The 24,135-nt window shown below is 39.2% G+C and overlaps 2 protein-coding genes across 13 annotated transcripts in view; one reads left to right on the top strand and one right to left on the bottom strand.

Moving 5' to 3' along the window:
• The window catches only part of OPN3 (opsin 3), a 120,131-nt gene that overhangs the window by 77,028 nt on the left and 18,968 nt on the right, over window positions 1-24,135 (bottom strand). For 9 of the 12 annotated variants that reach the window (XR_008465510.1, XM_054195728.1, XM_054195731.1 and 6 more), the window contains one exon: window positions 9,115-9,418. The exons of 2 other annotated variants lie outside the window; for them this stretch is intronic. The gene's annotated coding sequence lies outside the window, so the exon portion shown is untranslated. Of the gene's footprint in view, window positions 1-9,114; window positions 9,444-24,135 lie in introns of all 12 variants that reach the window. One more of the 12 variants, XM_054195737.1, reaches the window with a different exon arrangement.
• Window positions 1-24,135, top strand: part of WDR64 (WD repeat domain 64) — a 75,939-nt gene that overhangs the window by 41,744 nt on the left and 10,060 nt on the right. The window contains exons 12-20 of the mRNA XM_054195742.1: window positions 7,638-7,764; window positions 9,887-10,035; window positions 11,958-12,081; window positions 13,363-13,532; window positions 14,860-15,036; window positions 15,937-16,067; window positions 17,373-17,465; window positions 22,233-22,326; window positions 23,733-23,775. Coding sequence (XP_054051717.1) covers window positions 7,638-7,764; window positions 9,887-10,035; window positions 11,958-12,081; window positions 13,363-13,532; window positions 14,860-15,036; window positions 15,937-16,067; window positions 17,373-17,465; window positions 22,233-22,326; window positions 23,733-23,775 — 1,108 coding nt within the window. The remainder of the gene's footprint in view (window positions 1-7,637; window positions 7,765-9,886; window positions 10,036-11,957; window positions 12,082-13,362; window positions 13,533-14,859; window positions 15,037-15,936; window positions 16,068-17,372; window positions 17,466-22,232; window positions 22,327-23,732; window positions 23,776-24,135) is intronic.

The raw sequence follows: 24,135 nt of genomic DNA, 5'->3' as shown, positions 1-24,135 counted from the left end.
AATCCTTCCCTTGGGCTGTGCTTTTATCCTCTTCGGTTTATTTGCTCCTCCCAGATATTAAGAACTTTATTCTCCTCCTATATTGCATAATCCTATAAGAACATGGAATATTCTTCTTTGGACTTTTCATGTAACTTATCCAATTTTCTGTTAAATTTCCTGTCCCATTTTCAGGGACATTTCCCAAATTCAAATTACTTCGTCTCTTGGTTAGTCTGCAAGTAAACCCTACAGAATTAGCCACAGAAGAGAAGACTCAAGGGGGATCTCAGCAATGTATATAAATATCAGAATGGAGGCTGTAAAGAAGATGGAGCCAGGCTTTTATCAGTGGTGCCCAGTGACAGGACCAGAGGCAAGGAAAATTGAAACATGGGAGGTTCTGTCTGAATATCAGGAAACTTTTACTATGAGGTAGACCGAGCACTGGCACTGGTTGCCCAGAGAGGTTGTGGAGTCTCCATCCTTGGAGATATTCAAAGTCCATTTGGACGTGGTTCTCAGCAACTGTGTCTAGGTGGCCCCACTTGAACAGTGGAGTTAGACAAGATGATTTCCGGAAGTCCTTTCCAACCTCGACCATTCTGTGATTCTGTGAAAAAGTAAAAGGGACTAGAACTAATTTTAAATTTACTTTTTTTGGCTCATACCTACATTGTCCTTCTCCAGTTCTTAGACTTACATGGTGTATAACATACCTGCATGTTTACAACCAGCATGCAGCTGGACTGTTTGAGGAAACTATCTGTTCTAGCTACGGTTGTATCTTTGCAAAATGATGTTTTGTTTCCCAGTATATCTGAGAATGCACAAATTTCCTTCATGAATGGATTGTCCTCATGTATTCTCAGCATACATGAAGGAAATGATCCACTAGATGTTCTGTTTCTGGGCAAGTATTTGATGGTTAAAGCATTAAATAATCTGTATTTGCTGCAGATTGAAACAGAGCAAGATCTATATTCTGCCTGTGATGATTTCTAGAGTTGTTCTACCAGAAAACAGAGATCTAGGGTTTAAGCTATATTAAAAATAGATTTCCAGACCTGTAGTAATCTGATTGCTTATTTTTCTATGGGGGAATGAAGAAATAGGACATCTTCAAAATGTAAACAAAATGTTGTATACCTGAAAATTACTACAAACCCTATGACTAAGGTCAGAGCATCATTCTAAGATTGGCTGAAGACTGATAGGAGGAAGCTGACTAGTTTTGAGCTCTTCTGACCTAGGTGTTCATGGCAGTCACCTCTGATCTACACCTCTTGCTTCCTGCTTCTGACCCACACACCATCTAAATGTCCACTGAAACTGTTCTCCAGAAGTGTTGAGGGTTATTTCATCTTTGCATTAGAGGTCAGGTAGATCTATTGTCAGCACACCAAGCACACCGCACAGAGGCAGACATACAGAGACTTTACACACTCTCAGTCATTGCATAGCAGCCAGTAAATAGCCTGCATACTCATTACTATACAATTAGACTCACTATTGCATATAAACCAGTTTGATTTCTTTACAGCATTCCTCCATGTTTGGGAAAAGGAAAGTAACCTTATATATTACCAGGTTAATGGTACTGTTTGAGGAAGTGATTTGAAATGTTCATAATTTTGAACTTCACCAAATTACTGCCTCAATAAGGCACCAATTATAGTACCGTCTGCTGCACCACGTTGCATTAATGTGCTTAGAGCTAAATCCTCCTTGCCTTAGCCTCACAAGTAATCCCATTGACATCAATTTGTTCCTAAGTCTTCTAATAACTACAGGGAGTTGTAGTACTTTGCAGGATCACCTTCAGGGATCACAAGACACACAACAGCACTCTCAGCAGATAACTTACTCTATTAAATAACACAGCAAGCAGAACTGCAGTTCGACCTCTGCTTCATGCCTGGTGATTTTTGTCTTTGAGGGCTCAGATGTTCAGTATGAATTTGTAATTTTTTTCACTTAGACCACGGAGCCTTCAATGCCCCTCTGAAACAGTTGAACAGTGTAGCAAATGGGGGCAGATAAACTAAAGACTTCAACAGAAAATCAACTTTAATTGTTGCTTACTCTTCCTGCCTATGCCTATAGTGAACGCTGTGGCTAGTGCAACTTCTTTCTGCCTCAAGAGTAGTTGGATTTTGGATTTTCTTGCACAAGTGTTTTTTCATAAGTTGTTTTAATGACTTGCAGCATCACTGTTTTGGAAAACTGAGGAAAGTTATCTGTCTTTTTCCAAAAACAAATTTTCCTTAACTTAAAAAAAGTATCAGCAGGGACATGAGAGTTTGTAAGCACTAAAAGGAAGTTACTGTTTTCTCTTGAGAGTTGTTGAGATATTTTCTTTAGAGCACTGTTTTAAGGTCACTTTCTTATTCTTTACTAGCAGTAATTTGGAGGTATTATCTCGGGGGCTGGGGGGGAGTGTCAGCAAATCATGGACTTCTTTATTCGTTTTCTTCTCAGTTAATTACAGACAGAAAAGAGCAGAAGAGGATTCACTTCTTCCAAAGTCAAAGCATGTTTCCACAGTGGCCTCCTCATAGAAACCCAGCAGGATACAGTGTTCCTGAGCCTGAACTTTATTGTACTGAGAGCATGTAGGATATTAATTTACCAAATTTGTCTTGCCCTGTTTCCCATCTGTGTTCTGTCTCCCTCTGCTGTTCCCATTTTAGTTGGTAAGACGAATCTTTTACTTTTCATTTGTCTGTGTATATGTATTAGGAAAAATACGAGAGGGGTGTTGCTGTTTTTACATGCTCATAAAACATAGGCTTTATACCAGAATAGAAAAGATGGTTCAAGCTTTTTTCTATGTTATGAATTTTACGGCCTGAAGGAAGGTAGTGCTTGAGAGAAAAGTGTTTATGTATGCAAATACACACATTTAAACTTTTTAAGGGATTTCAGAATGCTTTGGCAAGAACTCTACTGAATTCTGGAGGGATTTGGTTCCCAATTCTGCTTAGAGTCTGTGGAAATCCCATCTGTAACTATGTGGCTTTGCCATTGGGTTGAAAAATGAAAGCCACAAGAAGAGCAACCCAGAACAGAGGGAAGTGATCCAGACTGCGGTCCTGGAGAGGATAACAGAGTAGTTTGCTAAAGCTGTGGCAGCAAGATGATAGGAAAAAGAGGCAGCGTGCATTCCTCAAGTGCCCCTCTGTGCCTGTTACCTGTGTGAAGGAGGCTGTGGGAACACAGGCAAGAATGCCTCCTCTGCTAAGTCTTAAAAAAGGCATATCTGTGGGTAAAAGCAAATTCTGATAGCACCCAAACTGAAACAGGTTTTTTATGAATGTAAGCCAGTGTTGTTCATATAATGTTGTTATAAGTTGTTTCCAAATGCACTTGAAGCTCCTGCTCTCCACACTCCCTCTCCTCCATAATGTGTTTTGTTTGCTTCAATATAATCTGTATTCTGTGATTCCAGAAGACACAGTCGAGAAGCATTTTGGCATAAAGAATATGTTTTCAGAGGGCTTCAGGGATTCCTGGCATTTGTCAGGCTGCTGTGGGAAGTTCTTCAATAAATAAGGACAACAGCAATGTGACTATTAACAAAACATTCCTAAGGCAACTCCACCTAGTCACCTAATTTCCAAATAAGCACGCCTTTTGTTGCCGCTCTTCATGCATGAATTCATGCACAGTCATGTGTGCTGATGCAGATGAACAGCAGTGACATTATATCTCGCGGCCATGCTGGTAATGCCTTGTGTGGGAGTTACTCATGTGGAACCATGGTTTATGTAATCTCCCTATCCTAAGGAAGAAGGCCAGAAGGAAGGGAAGAGATTTATCAGTGCTGTGATGTGTCCGGGTTTTTGCTGTCACTTTAAGTGACTGCATTTTCTTAATGTGGTACTGGCATTAATAGCTGAACAAGCAGCAAGAAATAGTGCAAAAAGCTCTTACTTATATTCACTCATGCTGTAAAATCATCTTCTTTTCTTATTGCTTTAATAAATAAGCTGTCAAATTTATGTTTCAATTGTTGATCAATTTAACTTGGATAGTCCATGAGATTATTAGAATTATCTGTCTTCAATTTTGTTTTGTATAATTTTACTAACTTTGAAACAGATCTGGGTAATGTTTATGGAAAGGTCATTATCTCTCTGTTCAGTGACTTATTCTTTTCACCTGACTAGAGTATCTCCATAGATACCTGCTTCTGATTAATCTTCAGTTCTTACAGCTGTTTTTACATGCTCTAATTGTGACTGTGCCAAAATTGAGGTTGGAGATCTATCTGCAGCATTGCCTAAACTTTATCGACTTTCATCTCCAGTTCTTTCTATTTTTGCTGGTCTACTGTCAGCTGGATGAACAGTTTCATCATTTTTTCTATTCAACTGGATTTCCTTTTTCAAGCCTTCTCACTGTCTCTTTCTCCCTAAAGCTTTTTTTGTATGCTTTAGAAATTGAATGTCTGAGCAAACTCCTGAAATGTAATCAGAAGTCTATATGATGGACATGGTTCTTCTGACTCAGTACTGTCTCAGAGAAAATTTAACCTCAGTAAGAAGTTCTTAGAGCCTTCTCCTTTTGTGTTTTCCTGAAAACAAACAAGATATTCATAAGAAATTTTCTTTCTACTTAAAATTCTGAAACACTCATTTGTGAACTTCTCTCTGATGCCACAGGTGATCTGTGTTTACATTGATCAGTGTATCTCTTTCTTTTCTTCCCTTCCTTTTCAGAATTTTGCTGGATCCTCTGTAACTTCCTTTAAAATCAGGATGCTGATGGAAATTACAATAATCTCAAAATCTGTGTATCTCCCTGAATAATTTCCATCCATTATTGTCTCCCTTATTTTTATTCTGCAAAGAGTGAACAGTCTTCTGTTTGGTTGGGATTTTTTAGCAATGGTGTTTTTTCCATGCTGAGATCCATTTTTAGGTGAAAAAAACAGATATACTTCAGTATTTTATAACATTCAGAGTAATAAACAATCATTCTTAATTGTATAGCATGTTTCTTTGGAATAAATCATTCCTGGCAATTGCAATCAACTTTTCATACCATGAACATATGCACAAAAGTATTCCTCATTATCAAAAGCATTTTTAAGGACATGACATGCTGCCTATGAATTATAACGGGCACATGCTCTCTTCAACAGAAAACTAAATACATTTCAAAATGAAGAAGGGAATGAGCTATGGTGAGGAAAGCGGAAATCATCAAAACTTGTGGGTTATGTTTCAGACTATGATTTGCTGTGTGTCTTTTGGAAGACCACTTACTTTTTCTGTTTATAGGTGTAAAACAAAAATTTTCCCTGAAGTAGTTATATATATTAAAAAAAAAGCTTTTCTGTGATCAAATGGACAGATACAAGTGGTATTCTTCAGAAGTAAAATAATGCAATCCCAAATTTGCAGACAAAGTATTTCTCAGGGCTGGTTTAGGTTTTCAAAGATTTTTCTATTAAAAGGTGAGTAATGTTACGGAAGTGAGTTTTCTGAGTTTTCATCAGTGAACTTCATTGTAACTGTTTCCTTTATGAGGTTAACAGATGTCATGTTCTTGGTTTTTCCTCAGAGTTCTTCCTGTCAGGTTTCTAGCTTGGTGTTAGGCAAGATGAGCTAAAAGAAATTAGTTTGCAAATCAAATGTATTTAATGATAATTTAATCCATCTTTCTTCTACCAGTCACCAGCATTTCTAGGTCAATAACACACTGACTGTGCTGAATTTGAGTTACACACCAGACAGTAGTTTCTAGCACTTCTAGTTACACATGTTAATGGCTTTAGCAAGTAGCTTATGTCATTAAAACTTATACGAAATTATATGAAAGTGCTGAATAGAGCTCTACATTCTTTGTTCTGTCTAATCTCTTTTTTCTAAGGTGCCAGTCATTGTGCTATCTAAAACATCAGTCAGAAACAAAAAAAATGTAATTTCCAATTGAACTTCCAGTCTTGCCATCCCAATTCCACTTGCCTCTTTTTCTGTTACAATGCCCATCTGTTATGCACAGCTGTTTAGGTGGGTTTCAAGAGGCTTACTGGACTGTCTTTCCACAACAGGCAAGCTAATGGACAGCTTCTTTTACCTGTGGGTGTATTAAGTAGGTTTTCAGGAATATAATGCAAGAATCTGCACCCAAGCTGTCTGCTGCAGACATCTTTTGACTTGGACCTACCTTTACCATAATGTTTATCACCGTACAGGAGATGCTGGGATGAATCAAAGAAATGGCGGTGGATTTCCCTTGCTTATTTCCTAGGATTTTTATTTTTTTTCCTCATTAGATTACCCAATAATATTGTTCTTTTAGAGAAACAGCCACCCAGCCCCAGTCAGGAGAGGCTGTCTGCTTCGTCCTTCCTGGACAGGACTATGAAGTTAGAATTTGACTAACTGCATCAAGATCACCTAAGAAAAGCCACTGAGTGACAAAGTTAAGAATAAGGAACAGCTGAGAGAGTAAGACCTATAGGGACTATAGCACAGGAAGCAGAATTATTCATGTTATATTTCTGTCTGAGACATAGCTCTGTTATCAAATTCAGTTGAATATTTCATGGGCTTGTGCTGATGTGGTTTATGGACTTACATTTTATGGAGCATTTCATCCAAAGATTCAATGACTTTTGTAAATGCCCACAGCACTTCCAGTACCAATGGGAGCATTGTACCAACATGTGTCTTTGTGTTAAAATCCCAATTAAAAATGCAGCCCCGCCTTTTCATAACACAATTGAAAAAATACAAATAACTTGCACAGATACCTATATAAAACTCACTACAGTTTTGGCAGCTGAATAAGAATTGCAGGTAGATGTGATGACAGAATAACTTTTGAGAACATAGCAAGATTATCTTGCAGGGAAATACACAATACTAAAAGCCATGGGATCTGTGAAATTATATCATGATGTCTTGCAGGATTAAGAGCAGTTTGCATAGGATAGCAGTAAGTTCAACACAGCTTTTGATCAGGCAAGATGAATAAGTGTTGTTAAAGTATAATTATTGGTGAGGAATTCTAGAGTTTAAAGCAAGTGCTGTGTTTTACGTTGAAACCAAAAGTAAGAACAAAGGTATCTAATATGTCTGGTATTCCTTACAGGATAGTACCCCGACTGTGATTGATAGCATTTGCTTATGGAGAGCAAAAGAACTGTATATGCATAAAAATGATCCTTCTGCAGTATGTCCTGATCCTGATTTGCTCCAACATCTGCGGTCAATCAAAGATTTCAGAAATTCCTTTATCTAGAACCCTATGAAATTTATCTTTATATTGTTGCACACTGTTTAATAGTCCAGTTCAAATACAAGTTTTTAAATCCTTGGGATTTATCTATATGTGACTGAAAAATATGACACAATGGAGTCATCTTGTCATTAAGGAGTAGAACAAGTTCTTGGGAGATCTGGTTCCAAGGTGGACTTGTCAGGTCAAGATTGCAAAACAGCCTTTCTGTGCCTTTTATTCTTAGTAAAATGGGGATACAGATGCCTTTGGTATTTGCCTTGCTTATCTGGGGATGTACCATGCTTAACAATGTGATTTTCATTGGAGGCTATAATATTACTGTCATAGAAACAAAAAGTAGTTGAAAATCCAATGCAATACATGATACAGTCCTACATTTTCTCCCCTCTCTCTCCCTCTAGATATTTAGAGTGTGGGATATACAGACCCTTTCACTGCTGCAGGTCTTCCATGATAATCAAGGGAGTCCTGGAGAGATAGAGACCATTGCCATGGTATTTGACGATGATCGTGGTACACTTATCACTGGTATGTTATTGCAGTTGATATGTGAGAGCATCCATGCCCGTTCTCCTAGAATGCAATTTCCTTTATGATTACATACACCTGAAGTTGAGTACAGGAATAAGGTATATGAGATGCACAGCATACTGGGAGGTAAGAGTATTTGGACATTAAGACTAATTAAGGTGCTAATTTCAATATAGAAATATGCATGAAAATATGCAGCATGGGAATTAACAACAGGAACCAGAGGAAATGAGAAAAGCAAGGTGACCCGTCCTTAGAAAAATTAAACTACAGATATTGTGCTGTAGCTTTGTCATTTCTTGAAAGCTACTAGGTTGCTGATCTTCCCCTGATGATTCCTCTAACACCCTCCTCCCATTTGGAGATCAAAGTATAATCTCAGTGGAGCTCTCACAAGTGTAGAGAGACACACAGTCTGTGGTGCCAACAGTCACACTGTACGATTGATCGGGAATAAAATATTGTGGGAACTCATCTGAGGTTTTTGGGCTCTGTTATCTGACTCTGTAGCAGGGGCCTGGTACCTTTGAGGGACCAGAGCTTCACCGGCGTCACTGAGGATGTAAGCCATCTGTATCTAAGGCAGAGACTCTGGAAACTAGCAGCGTTTGTCTGCCCCAGAGATATAGTCGCTGAAAAAACCCATCTTTGAACCTGTTCTGGGGCTATAGAGGCCTGAGACATACCAAGCAAATAAGGTCATTGTCTTTGGAGACAGTTTTTTCTGTCCTTGGTTTAGGAACAAGGCACAAAGCTTGAAAAACTTGTTAAATCTAAGAAGATGAATGTGAAACATTTTGTTTTCAGTGACCTGGTAATTTCTGCTGAATCTTTGTGCCAATAAACCTGTTTTAGAAGCCTAAATATATACATTGAACTAGAGTCCACACATTGTTATATGTATTTAGGCATTTGGTAAGCACTGCAAAGCTTAAGAAACTTCAGCTTCTAGGTCTTATTTAAAAAATACCCAGAATATTAATCAGTCTAGTTTTGTGAAGATTTTTAATCATTAAATGATACAGATACGATCTTCCATTCAAATTTAAGTTAGTGAGATTTTCAAGGCTTAGTAACATAGGGATTTTACATGGATAAATGTAATACCTTGACAAAATGAGGTAACTTTATCCTAATAAACAATGATTGGAGTAAATATCTGTAAAAATCTGGTCCTGGTCTCTGTTAATGATTTGATTAAAAGGCTAAGTGAAGGTCTCCTTGTCCCTGAAGAGGGCAAGAGACTGAGGCTATATGTGGATGAATGAATTCTCATTGCTATGTACCTGATTGTACAGAGGAGATTTTCAGTTATTAGTTCACTAACATCCATAGATCACGGCTCACCTTCATGCTTCATTTGAATACCACCACAGCTTTCCTTCTGTGCCTTTTCCAAGCTGCTGGCCTCTATGCCTGGAGTTATGCCAAGTCGTCCTTTGCTGCTACTTGCTGATGACTGGTGCTCCTCTACTGGTAGAACCGTAGTAATACTGGAACTGAAATAGGCTGCATGTGTAGTCTGGCTTGTGAGCCTGCGTTGTAAAAACCTTGTCCTTTCTTTTGTCTTGTCTTCCCCATCTGCCTCTCTCTCTTTTCAAACCTTCTGATCCGAGAGCACTAGAAGGTGTCTAGAAAACACCATTCAGACCTGCAGTGGCATATAAAGGAAGATACTGGAAGGACATCATCATTGTCTGCAGATAGAATTGCTTTATCTCTAAGAAAGTGGATACCAGAATTTATTTTAATGATATATCTGCCAATTAGAATTTTATTTATTTGGGTTCATTCCATTCCATGTCAACCCACTCTGGGACTGGAGGATTTATGCTCCTAATGATTTGGAGTCACAGTATCAACCCCATCAAAGGTGGGCAGCTGGTTGTTTAAGGCAGGTAAATACTTAGCCATTGTTTAATTGGTGCTTTGTGGGGAGCACGTGTGAATGTTTTCTGGTTTAGAGAACAGATATTCTCTAGAAATAGACAATATTCCTTATCCTCTTCAGAAGAACTCAAATTAACTCTACGGTTTACATAAATCTTTTTGTATCCAGGGAAAGTAACTGCTACTATACACGAAATCTGTATATTCTCACTTCTCTCACTCTGTGCAGGTTCAGCTGTCATTGATATTTATCCCCTAACTCATATGATACAAGACACAAGACATGTGCCACAGACACATGAGAAAAGCATCAGTGTTCTGATTTACAACACGGTTTTTCACCAGATTCTCACTATCTGCTCTGAGTCAATACTGAAGGTGAGCGTAAGTTGTCATCATTTAAACTGAAAAATAGAAGTTTCAGCTTTTTTGTTACAAGTAAGTTACTGGGTAATTAGGTAAGCGATTAGTGTTTATCATTCAAAGTGTTGGTTTTCTGGCTATTTTTGTGCTCAAATTCTCCAGGGAAGCGGTAGCCATGATGAATAAGCTGTTTCGGCTCAGCAGCATTACTTTTGTCAGAAAACTACTTCCCTGACCTGCACTGACATAATTGCACTGCAAGCACCAGGCAGATTGAGCAAGGCTTCAGAGGTGCTGGATTTAGTTGTAATTTTATTTCCTTTGGCTGAACAGGTACACTTCACCTGTTCCTGCAATGGATTCTTGCAAGTAATGCGATAGTAGTGGAAGTCCATTGGCTATTTAGTAGCTATAGTGGAAAATTTTAACTGCCATGATGTCAAACTGTACATTCAATCAGCAGCTCATGCAAGCACAATTACACATTATTCTTCAATTCAGAAGGCATATCTAATAAGCTTCTCTTTAAGGTTTAGGAAGTGATTGAGTCCCAGTAAGCTTAGTAGAATATAAATGTGTACTGTAGACATTCTACGGATTGGTATAAAACATGAAAAAAGTGACTTTGTAAAAACAGGACTGTGAAAAAAAATGCTGCCTTCCTTCACTAAAATTGAAAAGTTTCATTGGCACATACAGTGTGCCTCAACTATAAACTCTGACTTTTTATCCTCCTGTTTCACTTACTCTTTTCTCTGATCTGCTTCTATTTGTCTAGCAGTTCTGAAGCCAATTTTCTGACCTTCTGTAGATCCTTTTCTCATTCAAATAATTTCCAAGAACATGTTGTTCTGAGCCTTAAGGATTTCATACAGTGAGGGAGAAGTGTTGAATATGATAGCCAGTTAACAAGAAAAATAAAGTGGTGAAGATCACTTTTAACACTTTTTATCACAGCTCTATTTGTGTTGAAACATGAATGAAAAGATTCAATTTGCCTGTTAACTTTACCATTTGCATTTGAACCACTAAAAAATAGTTGCCATGCAAGTGTCAGAAAACCCACAGATTAATAAAATGAATCATTACTGGTGTAATTAACAGTGTGACAATGATCATCAGAGGTACCAAGGACCTGCAGTTTTCATTAACTCTTGATGGGGTTAGATGGCAAGATTTGTAGGGAGAGGTAGCATCTCTTATTGGGCCAGCTGGCGATGCATGCTATTCCTGTGGAGAAAGCCTTGTTTGTGTAAAGGTTTGTTCATTTTATATACTTGGTAAAGATGTTATTTCTCACTGTAAACCCTACCTTCCTTAGACCATAGCGGCTACAACGCCATTACAATTACAAGATAGTTTGGGGCACTTGGTGCTGCAGACAGTGCATATGACATAAGTGGCTACTTCATAAATCCAGTTGAATCTGAGCTATTCCACTACAGCAACCAAACTTTGTACTGGTACTTCATTATAAGGCACTGTTTAAATTCCCAAAAGGATTAGATAATGATCAGATATAGTTGTTCCTACATTTTGGGACCAAGTGTTTTTGAAAAGCCTCGCTTTGATATTCAGCATAGAAATTATAGCTCTAACCATTCTTTGTATTTAGATTTCCTTGCTTTTGCACTCTAAAAACTTATTATGTTTAACAACAGTCTCCCTGACTTAACAAGGGTCTTTCTTATAACATACTAAATAGAGCCTCCCCTTGCTAGAATTGCTTCTCTGGGGAGAGGGACATTTTCGGGGAAATTACACTGGTATTTCAGTAAAAGAACATGGTAATGTGCTGTTGTAACAGAGAACCTATTTCATGGGATGTGAAAATTTGCTCTTGGAAGTATTCATCTTTCTCCAATTACACTAGAACACATTGTGTGATGAGTTTTTTAGAGGTTGTAGTACAAATAATTACCATCTTATTTTTTCAGGTCTGGGACCTAGAAACAGGATATCAAATATACCAGATTGAAGACGCGCATGGGCTGAATATTGAAGTGACCTGTGCGGCCATTGAAATAAATGGTTTTTATCTTGCTACTGGGGCATGTGATGGTAAAGCAATTAAATAATTACCACATTTTTAATACATTTATTTAAAATGACGTGTGTTAAGGACTCTGCCTTGACTCTCTGAGTGACAGAAGAATGACTTTTGGCTTTCTTTCAAGACAGGAGGAAGTATACACAGAAAGGAATGCACAGCTGAAAAAGGCAGCAGGGGGGAGGTTTGTCTTGGTTGGGTTTTATTTGATAGGTGATTCATAGAAAGGTTATTCTTGGCTGCTTGAGCTCTGGTACTTTGCTAGCCTATTGCTCTATGGAAGACTATTTGCAAAGCTCTTGGTCTGAAAAGATGATTCCTTATGGGACTTAGGACCTCAATCTGTGTACCACACTGTAACTAAATGGCCGCAGATGGAGAAAGGTAGTTTTTCAATTTTATAGTATCTAAGCTCAATTTTATAGTGTCTGCAGGCACTGAACACTAGAATATATACAGCTACTGGTTTCCTGAACTTTTTGCTTGTGTTATAACAGGTGCATCCGTTTTAGGTAAAGTGAGAAGACCTCTCCAATACACAAGAGCCACACTGAATTCTCCACCAAACTTTGATAATTTTGTAATCTGTTAACATGGCTGAATAATTCTTCTTACATTCAAATGTTCAAGAGTACATACCTGAACTATTAAAATATATGAAATATGTGAAAGCTACCTCACATAAAGAGGAGATGACCTTTTCCACACAGCATTCTGGCTAATGTTTCTTATTTATACTTGGGAGCAGAGACTCTGCCCTTTATGGATCTCAAGAGCATGACAGAAGGTGAATGCTATCAAGTCTTACAAATGTGGAGCCATATGTAGTAACTGCTTCACTTAAGATAATGCTTTAGGTCCTTCTCCTCACTAACTTTGTGGGACAAGTCCAGCAACCAGGTCCCTCTGCTCCTTGCTGTAGCTTAGAACCTGAAGTCTTCTGCCTGACTGCTCCACCACTCTGCTTACTCTCTGATGGCGTTAGTCCAGAAATAGGTGTGAGATAGGCTGATAGTCTTTTATCCTTTGAGCTGCAGCATAAAACTGACATGGAAAAAGATGGGAAAATGGTGGTACTAGTGGTGAAGGTGTTTTCTGGTAAGTTTTGTGTCCCTAAGGGTGCTTTCCTGTTACAGCTTTTGAAAGATCGGTGACCTGGCTCTGAATCTTCAATTGGATTTTCTTTTTTCTTCTCCTTTCCCTGTCTTATCCAGTTCAAATTTCTGACTTTGAAGCACAGGTTATTGCTGAAATTTAATTCCCTTCTGTTTATCTTTCTTATCCTTGTGTAGGAACTGTGAAAATTTGGGAGTTTGAAAGTGGGCAGGAAGTTAAAGCCTTGCCTTTGGCCCAGCACAGCAAAGATGAGTGTCGTCTGCTGAAGATAGTTTATCTGCAGGCTGATGAGAGTCAACATGCACTTCTTGTTTTGGAGCAGAGTGGGAAAATGAAAATCATTCAGGTTTTTCAAATATACTTATATAATTATATTATTTTTTTTTCTGTTTTCATTTGGTAGCTCCTAATTTTCAAGATAAAATAAGACTTTTTCATTGATTAGTAGACAAAATTTTAGAAGCTGTCAAGGAACAATCCATTTTCTGCATGTCATCCAATTAGCTTTCTGCTTTACTGTCTACGTGTTTATATGTTCATTAGTCCATTGCTGGTTTCCAGCATTCTGATAATTTCTTTCCATGCATTTACTATAATGGCACATGAATGTTTTTCTGTTTGTGATCGAGGTTTCAGTAGTTATAGATCTTTTAAGGTAAAAGCTTTAACATATTACTGTTGTTATTATAGAGAGTGTTTACCATGTTTATAGAGTTTCTGGGTCACCAGCAGCTGAGACTGGTTAGAATTTTCTTCCTCAAATTGGAATGTTTTACTTGGGACAAAATTTTCCTTATAAAACTTTAAAGCTACTATGTGCAAGGGAACAAAGTTTGTGGGGAGAAGTAATAACTTTTATTAGACAGATGATACATTTAGGGGATAAAAACATAGAAGTTCTCATCTTGGTAAATAATTTATTACTTTTAAGCCTCCTGCAAATAAATAGCTGTTTTATAGAGAGTTTGCTTTTGATATTCAGATTTTTCTGAAATAGTACATCACACCAGTTGCCCCCCAGTGTTACTACTGAAAATGTTAAACCATTTATGAAATGTAAATGTATCCCTTGACAAACAGGCTGGTAAAGAGTTGAATCTCCTCCAAGTCTATACAAACCTAAGTACATTAATACTGTTTCAGTACCAATTCCCAAAATGGACAGAAATATTGAGGTTAAAGCAGAAACTAGATACTGAAGTGAACTCGTTACAGGCGCAAAAACTATCAAGGTAACTCCCAGTCACCTCTAGGCACAATGGGAAGGAATCAGTGACTTGGGGCCATGGCTGAACCATGGCTTGTTCTTCTCATGCAACTGGAAAAAACACCAGTTTTGCTGGTGTGGTAGATATGAACTGGAGACTAGCAATGTTAATAAAATAAGCAGGTGTAACTAAAGAGACTTTAAGAGGGTAGTTAAACTGCACAAAATCAGAAGTTCTGAACTCCACAGCTGGACAGCTTCTAATGTAACAGCAGGTAATTTAAAGTGAGCTGGAATATCTCTGTCTGCCACTTCAGTTTGCAGTGTAGGCACATGCTAGGTGAAGTCTGTAATGGTTTTTGTAGTTTGGCACAGAAACAAGCTTTTGGGACACACTTGCTGATAATTTTCTTATGAATAGAGAAATCCTTTTGTTCCTCTTTCATTAAGTCAATTATTTTAATAGGGTAACTCGGTTCAATCATATCTGTATGTCACATGGATGCTTCCTGAGTCAGTGTCATTTCCACGAAGGAATCCAGTTGTGTCTCTCTCATTGAAGCCTGACACTTTACAAACACATGAATTTTTTCCGGATATTCAGCTGCTGCCTGACACCAGTTCTCCAAGGACTGATACAGAGGTGAGAAACACTTCAAAGTTCCACATCATTTACAGAAGATTAGGAACTAAAATGTTTACTGTGCCCTCAAGGATTTAATGTTTGAATGACAGGATAAAAACCAAATAAGTGTTCCAAACTTTTCAGTACACTGAAGGTCTAAAATAAATCATGTAAAAGGTGATGGTTTCTAAGGGCTATATCTGCCTAACAATCCATTGCATGGCTGTCGCCATGATTAAGCAGCTGCTCTGAATACACACTTCACATTCCTCCACCAAATAGTTAGTTGAGGTTCTCCTATGAATTATTCTAGAAACGAAACGCTGTTTCATTACTGTAGATAGACTGACCTTCAGTAATAGTGGCACATAAAGATCAAGCTGGGTGTTAAAGTGATTCCATTTTCTCTTCTTACTGCTTTGGTAAAATAAGATGCCAAATTTATGTTTCAATTGCTGACCAGTTTAATTTGAATAGTCCATGAGACTTCAGTTTTGGTTTATATAATTTCACTAACTTTGTAACATATCTGGATGATGTTTATGGAAAGGTCATTATATCTCTGTTCAGTGACTTATTCCTTTCACCTGATTAGAGTATTTCTATAGATACTTACTTCTGATTAATCTTCAGTTCTTACAGCTGTTTTTACACAATCTAATTGCAACTGTGCCACAGATAGCAGGTCAGGTTGGCAGATGGAGGGCCCTGTCCTCTGCAGCAGGGACTCTCCCAGTACTATCACTCCCTGCTTCTGGTGCTTCTGTGTAGCTCAAATAGAATACTATTAGAATAGCATTGCATATGCAGTTGCTGTAGACATTGACAATTTAGGCATCTTATTACATTAACAGTTAAACATTTCACTCTCTAGTGTTCACATTGCTCCTACTCAAATTTTTTTAATGTTCTTTGTAGACTTTTGTACCTTCTGTGGAAATCAAGTGTTTTGATGTTTTAAAAGTAGAAGGATGCAGTTTGATAGCTACAGGAAGTGCAGATGGTGCAATAATTTTGTGGGACTTTGAATCTGCTTCTGTGAGATGCCTGTAAGTATTGCTTTCATGGAGGCATTTTGATCTCCAGTATTTCATACAAACTTTTCAAATGGCATACTGGAAATTCTAAGACACTGAACTGTAAAGGGTGATGGACAAGCAAGAGTTAAAGTAGCAATTTATCTGCCCCCCCTCCCTCCCACTGCAAATTACTCTGCTAGCTAGTCCTGACATTGCAGGTAGGAGAAGTGATTAAGACAGAGATTCATTTGGGAAAGGGACGATGTAACTAAGAATAGTGTTTTAACATAACTCAGCACTGCTGCTGAACGAAACTCTCACTACGTAAGTCACTCTGTCATCGACTAGAGGCTGCTACTGAGCTGTAGAACCATCGTTATTTTGGAGGTTTCATGTTTGGGAGGACATCTGGAAATAATGCCACTTTGATGGATGATAATGGCAAATATACTATGTTATCAGCATCATTGTCTATACCTAGAAGACTAGAATTCACATTCAACAAGGAGAAATCTGAAGTGATTTTGGAGGTTTGGGAGTAAAAACCTTTCACAGAAAGCGACAAAAAGGGAGCGTAGCATGGTTCCAGACATTCTCATGTGGATTAAGCTGCTACATCAGGAAAGCGAACAATGACAACATGTCTGGTTAGACTGAGTGGAGCAGCACAGCAGTATTTCTGTGTTGGTGATGGAATACATGCCTTTTAACACTGTACAAAGTCAATATTTATCTATCCTACCCAATAGTTTCACAGCATCTTTCATGTGTAAAATTGGCATGTTTGTGAGAAAGCGAGCTGAGTTTTTCTGTACCACGGGAAATAATCAAAACTTAATTGCAGTTCTGGCTCTGTCTCATCCTTTCCTTTTGCCTCCTGATATATGAGGGAACCAATTCATGTGAATGCATGGAAGACAGGGAAATCAATGCTTTTTAAGTAGAATATTTTACCCAGGGTTCATATGACTGGCTTAAATGCCAGGAACAAAGTACTTTTCTAACATTAACTTAGGTAGTTAACTTCAACATGTTAATTCACTTTTCTCTGAAATACTAATTCTCAAGAAAATATTTGGCTGAATGAAGTGTTCATCATTCCATCAGGTTCCTGTTTTTCCTGGCACAGGCACATTCTGTACCTACTCTTCACTGACATTAATCCATCAGAAGTGATTAACTCATTCTGAAAAACTGTGTCGAAAACTTTTAGGTGACATACATTCTGGGAAAGGAAATGTTTAATTTTTTAGCTTACAAATAAAGTCTGCAACTTTTTCTGGGAGCAACACGCAGCCTATATGACACTTCTTGTACAAACATCTTTATTTTCAGGTGTAAAATTAATGAAGACAGCCAGGCTTCAGTTCTTCAAGCATCTGGAGTCAATGCCATGTTATTCCTTGTACATAGTGCTTTCACTTCCAGGTAACTGTGTGCATTTTATCTTCCCCGAGGACAGGTTCAGTAATTTAGAATTTTGTCATAGTAAACTGACGTAATGTTTCTCCAAGATAGCTCATTTAAATTGAGATTTTCTTTGCACGTAATCAGTTCAAGTTCAAACAGTTAATTAGCTTTCCCATCCTTAAATTTCTGTAAAGCTTATCAATCCATATTATATATTCTTTTTTACCACTCCACTCAGCTATCCTTTTGTCCTCTAAATGACCTCATTAGTCTCAATTCTGTTGATGAATTCAACACGAGTCAGCTTTTGTCAGGTATTATTTTTCCTGTGTAGTGTACCTTCTTTGATTCTTATCTCTGTGTGGTAACTCTGTGTGGCAGCAGGCTTTTTCTTTATTTTAAACCTGATGCAGTCCTCATGGTATTAGATACTCTCAGCAAACAAGGAGAGGCAAGCTCATTGAAGCGTGCAGCCTCAAGTTTCATCTTAAAACAAATTAGAAGCTGGCATATGTTGGTAGTGTTGGATGGAGAACAGAATTTTAGCCAAATATGCTCATGCTGAGAGAAAGGCATTGCACGTATACATAACATCAGAAGTGCTTGTCTTCCAAAGGATATGCAAAGGCAATGGTAGCCAAAAGGACTCAGTATGGTTTAAATACTTATGCGGCTCTAAGGTCTTAAGCAATTAGGCAGCTTTTTTGCCCTCCTGAATCATAAAGATGGTTTATGGACTTACGTTGCTTTAAAACCTTCAAGTAGCTTATGCATTTACTACACACCTAAATGTACCAGTGCCACTTAATTGAACATAAATTTGCTTTTTGACATAAAAGCTTAACGATTAATTTAAGAAATCCTAGATAAATTAAAGATGTGATTACAATTCACAAATAGATTTTTTTTTTTAAATCAAGAAAAGTTCTGATTATTCTTAAGCAGGAGGATCCTACAGTGACTTTGAATAATATAGGCTTAGGATGTTTTATATATATTGGGAAGGTACCTGGATATATTTGACTGTGATCACATACGCACACACAATGCGTTAAGAATGCTAGCAAGTCTGTAACATCAAACACTGAAAAATTACAAAGTCATGGCCATCTGTTCAAATTCAAGTGCGCTTGAGTGCGGAGGGGGGCAATATCAGGCTTGCCAGTGACAAGCTGTGGGACAACAGGCAACAGTTAGAAGGACGGGGTGCTAGAGAGGGCCCGCAGCCTGTTGCTCTGAGACGTGTTGGCTACACTGCAGCACACTTATTCTCACAGACATGAGACAGGGACTCCTAATGTAATTGCAGCCAAGAGAGATACAGCAGTGAAATACCCCAAAGGAATTAATGGATGTTTCTCTAAGAACGTGACACGGCCAACAGCCCAGCTGAAGTGCCTCTACACCAATGCACACAGCATGGACAACGAACAGGAGGATCTGGAAGCCACCATGCTACTAGAAAGCTACAACCTGGTTGCTATAACTGAAACCTGGTGAGATAAATCCCATGACTGGAGTGTGCCTATCAATGGCTACGGGATGTTCAGAGGGGCCAGGTGAGGAAGGAGGGCCGGAGGTGTTGCCCTCTACATCAAGAAATGGATAGAGTGTGAAGAGTGTCTACTACAGGCTGCCTGATCAAGGGAAGCCCATTGACGAAGCCTTCTTATTTCAGCTACAGGAGGCATTGTGCTCGCAGGCTCTTGTCCTGCTGGGGGACTTCAACCACCCCAACGTCTGCTGGAAAAGTAGCATGGCAAGCTGTAGGCAACCCAGGAGACTCCTGGAGTGCATCGAAGGTATAACTTCTTAAGCCAGGTAATAGACAGCCCCACCACAGGAGATGCAATACTGGACCTGATGGTCACCAATGGCAAGTGAGCTAATTGGTGACATCAAGACTGGAGGCAGCCTGGGCTGCAGTGATCATGCAATGATGGAGTTTGCAGTCCTGAGGTATATGAGTCAGGTGAAGACTAAAGTCAGGACCCTGAATTTTAGGAAAGCAAAATTCCAGCTCTTCAAGGAGTCAGACTATAGGACCCCCTGGGAAACTGCCCTCAGAGACAAGGGAGCAGAACAGAGCTGGCAGATCTTTAAGGACAGTTTCCAAGCAAGAAGCTCCAAGCAAGAGCTCTTGATTCCCAGGTGTAAGAAATCAGGAAAGGAGGGCAAGAGACCGGCATGACTGAGTCGACACCTCCTGGTCAAACTAAAGGGCATGAAAGAGATGCGCAGGCAGTGGAAGCAGGGACAGGTATCCTGGGAAGAGCATAGGGAGGCTGCCCAGTTGTGTAGGGATGGGGTCAGGAAGGCAAAGGCACAGTTGGAGCTGAACTTGTCGAGGGACACAAAGAATAATAAGGGCTTCTACAGGTATGTCAACCAGAAAAGGAAGGTCAAAGAAAGCATACCATTCCCCTCTTATGAGCAAGACTGCCAAGTTGGTAACAATGGGCAAGGAGAAAGCTGAGGTACTCAACAACATTTTTGCCTCAGTCTTCACTGGGAACCTCTCTCCCCACACCTCTCAAGTGGATGGGCCACAATGCAGGGACTATTGGAGCCAAGTTCCTCCCACTATAAGAGAAGATCAGGTTCATAACCACCTGAGGAACCTGAACATATGTAAGTCTATGGGTCCTGACGGGATGCATCCCAGAGTCCTGAGGGAATGGCTGATATAGTTACCAAAACACTCTCCATGATATTTGAAAAGCCATGTCAGTCAGGTGAAGTCCCCAGTGACTGGAAGAAGGGAAACATTGCACCCATTTTTAAAAAGGGTAAAAAGGAGGACCCAGGGAACTACCAACCTATCAGCCTCACCTCTGTGCCTGGGAAGATCTTGGAACAGATCCTCCTAGAAGCTATGCTAAGGCACTTGGGGGACAGGGAGGTGATTTGAGACAGCCAGCATTGCTTCGCCAGGGGCAAGTCCTGCCTGACCAATCTAGTGGCCTTCTATGATGGATTGACTACATGAGTGGAAAACGGAAGAGCTATGAATGTTATCTATCTGGAATTCTGAAAGACCTTTGGCACAGTCCCCCACAACATCCTTCTCTCTAAATTGGAGAGATATAGATTTAATGGGTGAACTGTTCAGTGGATGAGGAATTGGTTGGATAATCGCATCCATAGGGTAGTGGTCAACAGCTCAATGTCCAGGTGGAGATCGGTGACAAGTAATGTCCCTCAGGGGTCTACACTGGGACCAGTACTGTTCAGTATCTTCATCAATGACATAGACAATGGGATGGCGTACACCCTCAGCAAGTTTGTGGACGACACCAAGCTGAGTGGTGTGGTTGATATGCCTGAGGGAAAGAATGCCATCCAGGGGGACCTGGACAAGCTCAAGAAACAGGCCCATGTAAACCTCATGAGGTTCAACCAAGCCAAGTGCAGGGTCCTGCACCTGGGTCGGGGCAACCCCCAGTATCAATACAGGCTGGGGGATGAAGGGATTGAGAGCAGCCCTGCCAAGAAGAACTTTGGGGTACTGGTGGATGAAAAGCTGGACATAAGCCAACCATGTGTGCTTGCAGCTCAGAAAGCCAACCGTATCCTGGGCTGCATCAAAAGAAGCATAGCCAGTAAGTTAAGGGCGGTGATTCTGCCCCTCTACTCCACTCTGGTGAGACCCCATCTGGAGTACTGCGTCCAGTTCTGGAGTCCTCAGCATAGGAAATACACGGACCTGTTGGAGCAGTTCTAGAGGAGGGCCACAAAAAAGATCAGAGGGCTGGAGCACCTCTCCTATAAGGAAAGGCTGAGAGAGTTGGGGTTGTTCAGCCTGGAGAAGAGAAGGCTCCAGTGAGACCTTATAGCAGCCTTCCAGTACTTAAAGGGGGCCTACAGGAAAGATGGGGACAAACTTTTTAGCAGGTCCTGTTGCAGGACAAGGAGTAATGGTTTTAAACTAAAAGAGGGTAGATTTAGACTTAGATATAAAGAAGAAATTCTTTACTATGAGGGTGGTGAAACACTGGAACAGGTTGCCCAGAGAGGTGGTAGATGCCCCATCCCTGGAAACATTCAAGGTCAGGTTGGATGGGGCTCTGAGCAGCCTGATGTAGTTGAAGATGTCCCTCCTCATTGCAGAGGGGTTGGACTAGATGACCTTTAAAGGTCCCTTCCAACCCAAACTATTCTATGATTCTATTATTCTAAGTGGGCTACCCTAGCTGCACACATTCTATGTGGGTTTTACATTAACCCAGTTATTCAGATACTCTTGTCAAAAACAGAGCAGTTGTGACACTGGTGTAAGTTATGTGGCAAGAACCTCTCATTAGCGCAGTCAGAACTTGTCTTGACTCAGAAACACAAATATTGAAGGCCACATCCAAATTTTTTTCCTGAGATTCTTCCACAGAATCCTGTTTCTGAGCATTATCTTAAAAGATTGAAAATAAGTTTCTGTAATTAGTTGAAAATCACTTGCAGAGCAAAGTACTGTGTAAAATGAAAGAGAACAAGCCATTGGCATTGACTTTTTCCCCTTCACTTCTTGAGAATGAACACCACTGTTAATTTTGGTTTGCTATGTATTTAATTTGCTCAAAACTCCTGACAGGAAAGGCTGGCTGTGTAATATGTAAATATTGCCTAGTCACTTGGATAAATTTCTAAAACACTGACAACCCTTAGTCTAATAAGTCTAATCAATTCAGGCACTATTTTATTATGCTTTATTACACTGGATGATGTTGATTTCCAGATAGCAAACAGTATCTACAAGAATGTCAGGGATCTTCAATAATTTCTTTCACACAGGAAAATTAGTTCCCTGCCCTCTACTACTGCTACCATGAGGCGTGGTATTAGGGTCATTCCGGAGCACAAGAGCAGTTCTTTGAACCTATGTAAGGTAGGTATCGTGGCTTCGTGGATCTGGTAGCATTCAAAACAAATTTCTGGTTTCATTTTGGTTTTGGTTTTAAAATCCTGTAGCTTACTAAAATCCCTCCATAAAGCCACGCACAAAACCAAGGATCAGTTACAGAGAAATGAACTTTGTTCACGTAAGCTGAATGAGGTGGGGAATTAAGAATACATTCTGTCAGGCAGCCGGCTCTGTGATACATGTAATAGCTGACTATCAAAGTGTTTGACAGATGCTTATCACTAGCAATTCTGACTTTCAAATGGGGTTATAGAAGAACTCAATGGGGAAGGTAAAATAGACAGTCATGAAGTACTTGAATAAAAGTGGAACCGCGTCTACATTGCAGCCACACTTGCTTAGATACATTGCTTTCAAACGACAGCATGATGACTTTTTTTTAATTTATCATCAAGATGCCAGTGTCTCAATCTGTGAACTTTTTGCTAAGGATAGCATTATGATTTTTGTGACACTTTTTGTCCTTTTATGCCAGAAGAACATGCCATATCTGCAAAGCAACAAATAGCAAGTAGCCAAAAAGAGGAAAAAACCGCTACCTCTCCAATTCTTTCCAGCATTTGGTTCACCAGAGCATGGCACTTTCATGGATTCCCAAGTAGATACAGGCCTAACTGTCATCCACAAACTAAAATATACACATCTTGTGCTATGCAGTCGTTAGAATAACAAAATGAACAGACGTTTGCAGCACTTAATAAGATCCTCATAAGCCCAACACACCAAGCCTTACAGAAAAATAGGTGAGATGAGATTGAAGTGGTCTTTCCTCTTCTAAGATACCTCAAATACTCATCACTGCTTAGTTTTTCCTGCCTTATTTGACTTGGCAATTTTTGAGGCCAGTATACGGACTACTGTCAGCCTTGTGGATCCTCAGAAGCCTATATAGTAAGGCGCAAATGAAAGACTATGACAATTCTCATACTGAAGATGAAGATGTGAGTAAATGTTATTGCTGTTTATGCAGTTTTTTTCATCTTTGTTCAAGGCAGTAACAAGCCTATATGCATGTTCTGAATTAAACTCTATAAGGAAGAGATCTAGGTTGTATTCACATGACTGTAAGTGATCGACTTTGCTTGTCCTAAGAAATTAATACCATTCAGACAAATTTACCTTTAGTGTGCTCCTGAATTTCAATTAATTTCATTTGGGATTTGTTCATCTGTGATTTTGATTCTCTTCAGATTAAATATTTCTTGTTTTCACTCAGTGCTGTCCCAGACTGAATGGAAACTGGGGGAATATTTGAATCCTTCAATGTAAAAAAAATTAAGTTCTTAAAATAATTCCAATTAGAAAACTGTGCTGTAGTTACACCCAACTTCTGTTTTCTAATTTTGTTATGTTTTATTCCTTGCTTTTAGGAAAATATGAAAAGGGATGAAATTAATATTCAAATAACAACAGGTATGGAAAGATGTTGTTTTTCATTCTCTTTGTTGTTGATGCATGAGTTCTGCCCAGGTTACTACAGAAATTGAGTTTGTTAGTTTGTTTTGCAAACTGTGTTTAGATTAATTGGGATACCATTGGTGTGTGGATGACACCTCCACGTCTTTTGCTCAGCCCTGATTTGCATTTATTTCCCAAAAGCCAGGCCAGGATGCAGGATATGCAAGGGCTTAATTGCTGATTTTTCTAAATAGAAGTGATGCTGAAGACCTTTCAGAATTTAAGAATGTCAATTATACACACTTCTCTTCTGCATACATATTTGAGCAATGAATTATTGAAATTATAGAGCAAGAGCCAACTTGAGTCAAGTAG

Source organism: Rissa tridactyla, chromosome 3, assembly GCF_028500815.1.
Source record: "Rissa tridactyla isolate bRisTri1 chromosome 3, bRisTri1.patW.cur.20221130, whole genome shotgun sequence".
Lineage (NCBI taxonomy): Eukaryota > Metazoa > Chordata > Aves > Charadriiformes > Laridae > Rissa > Rissa tridactyla.
The sequence above is the reverse complement of the archived record's forward strand: the minus strand, read 5'-3'. Positions and strand labels throughout refer to the sequence as shown.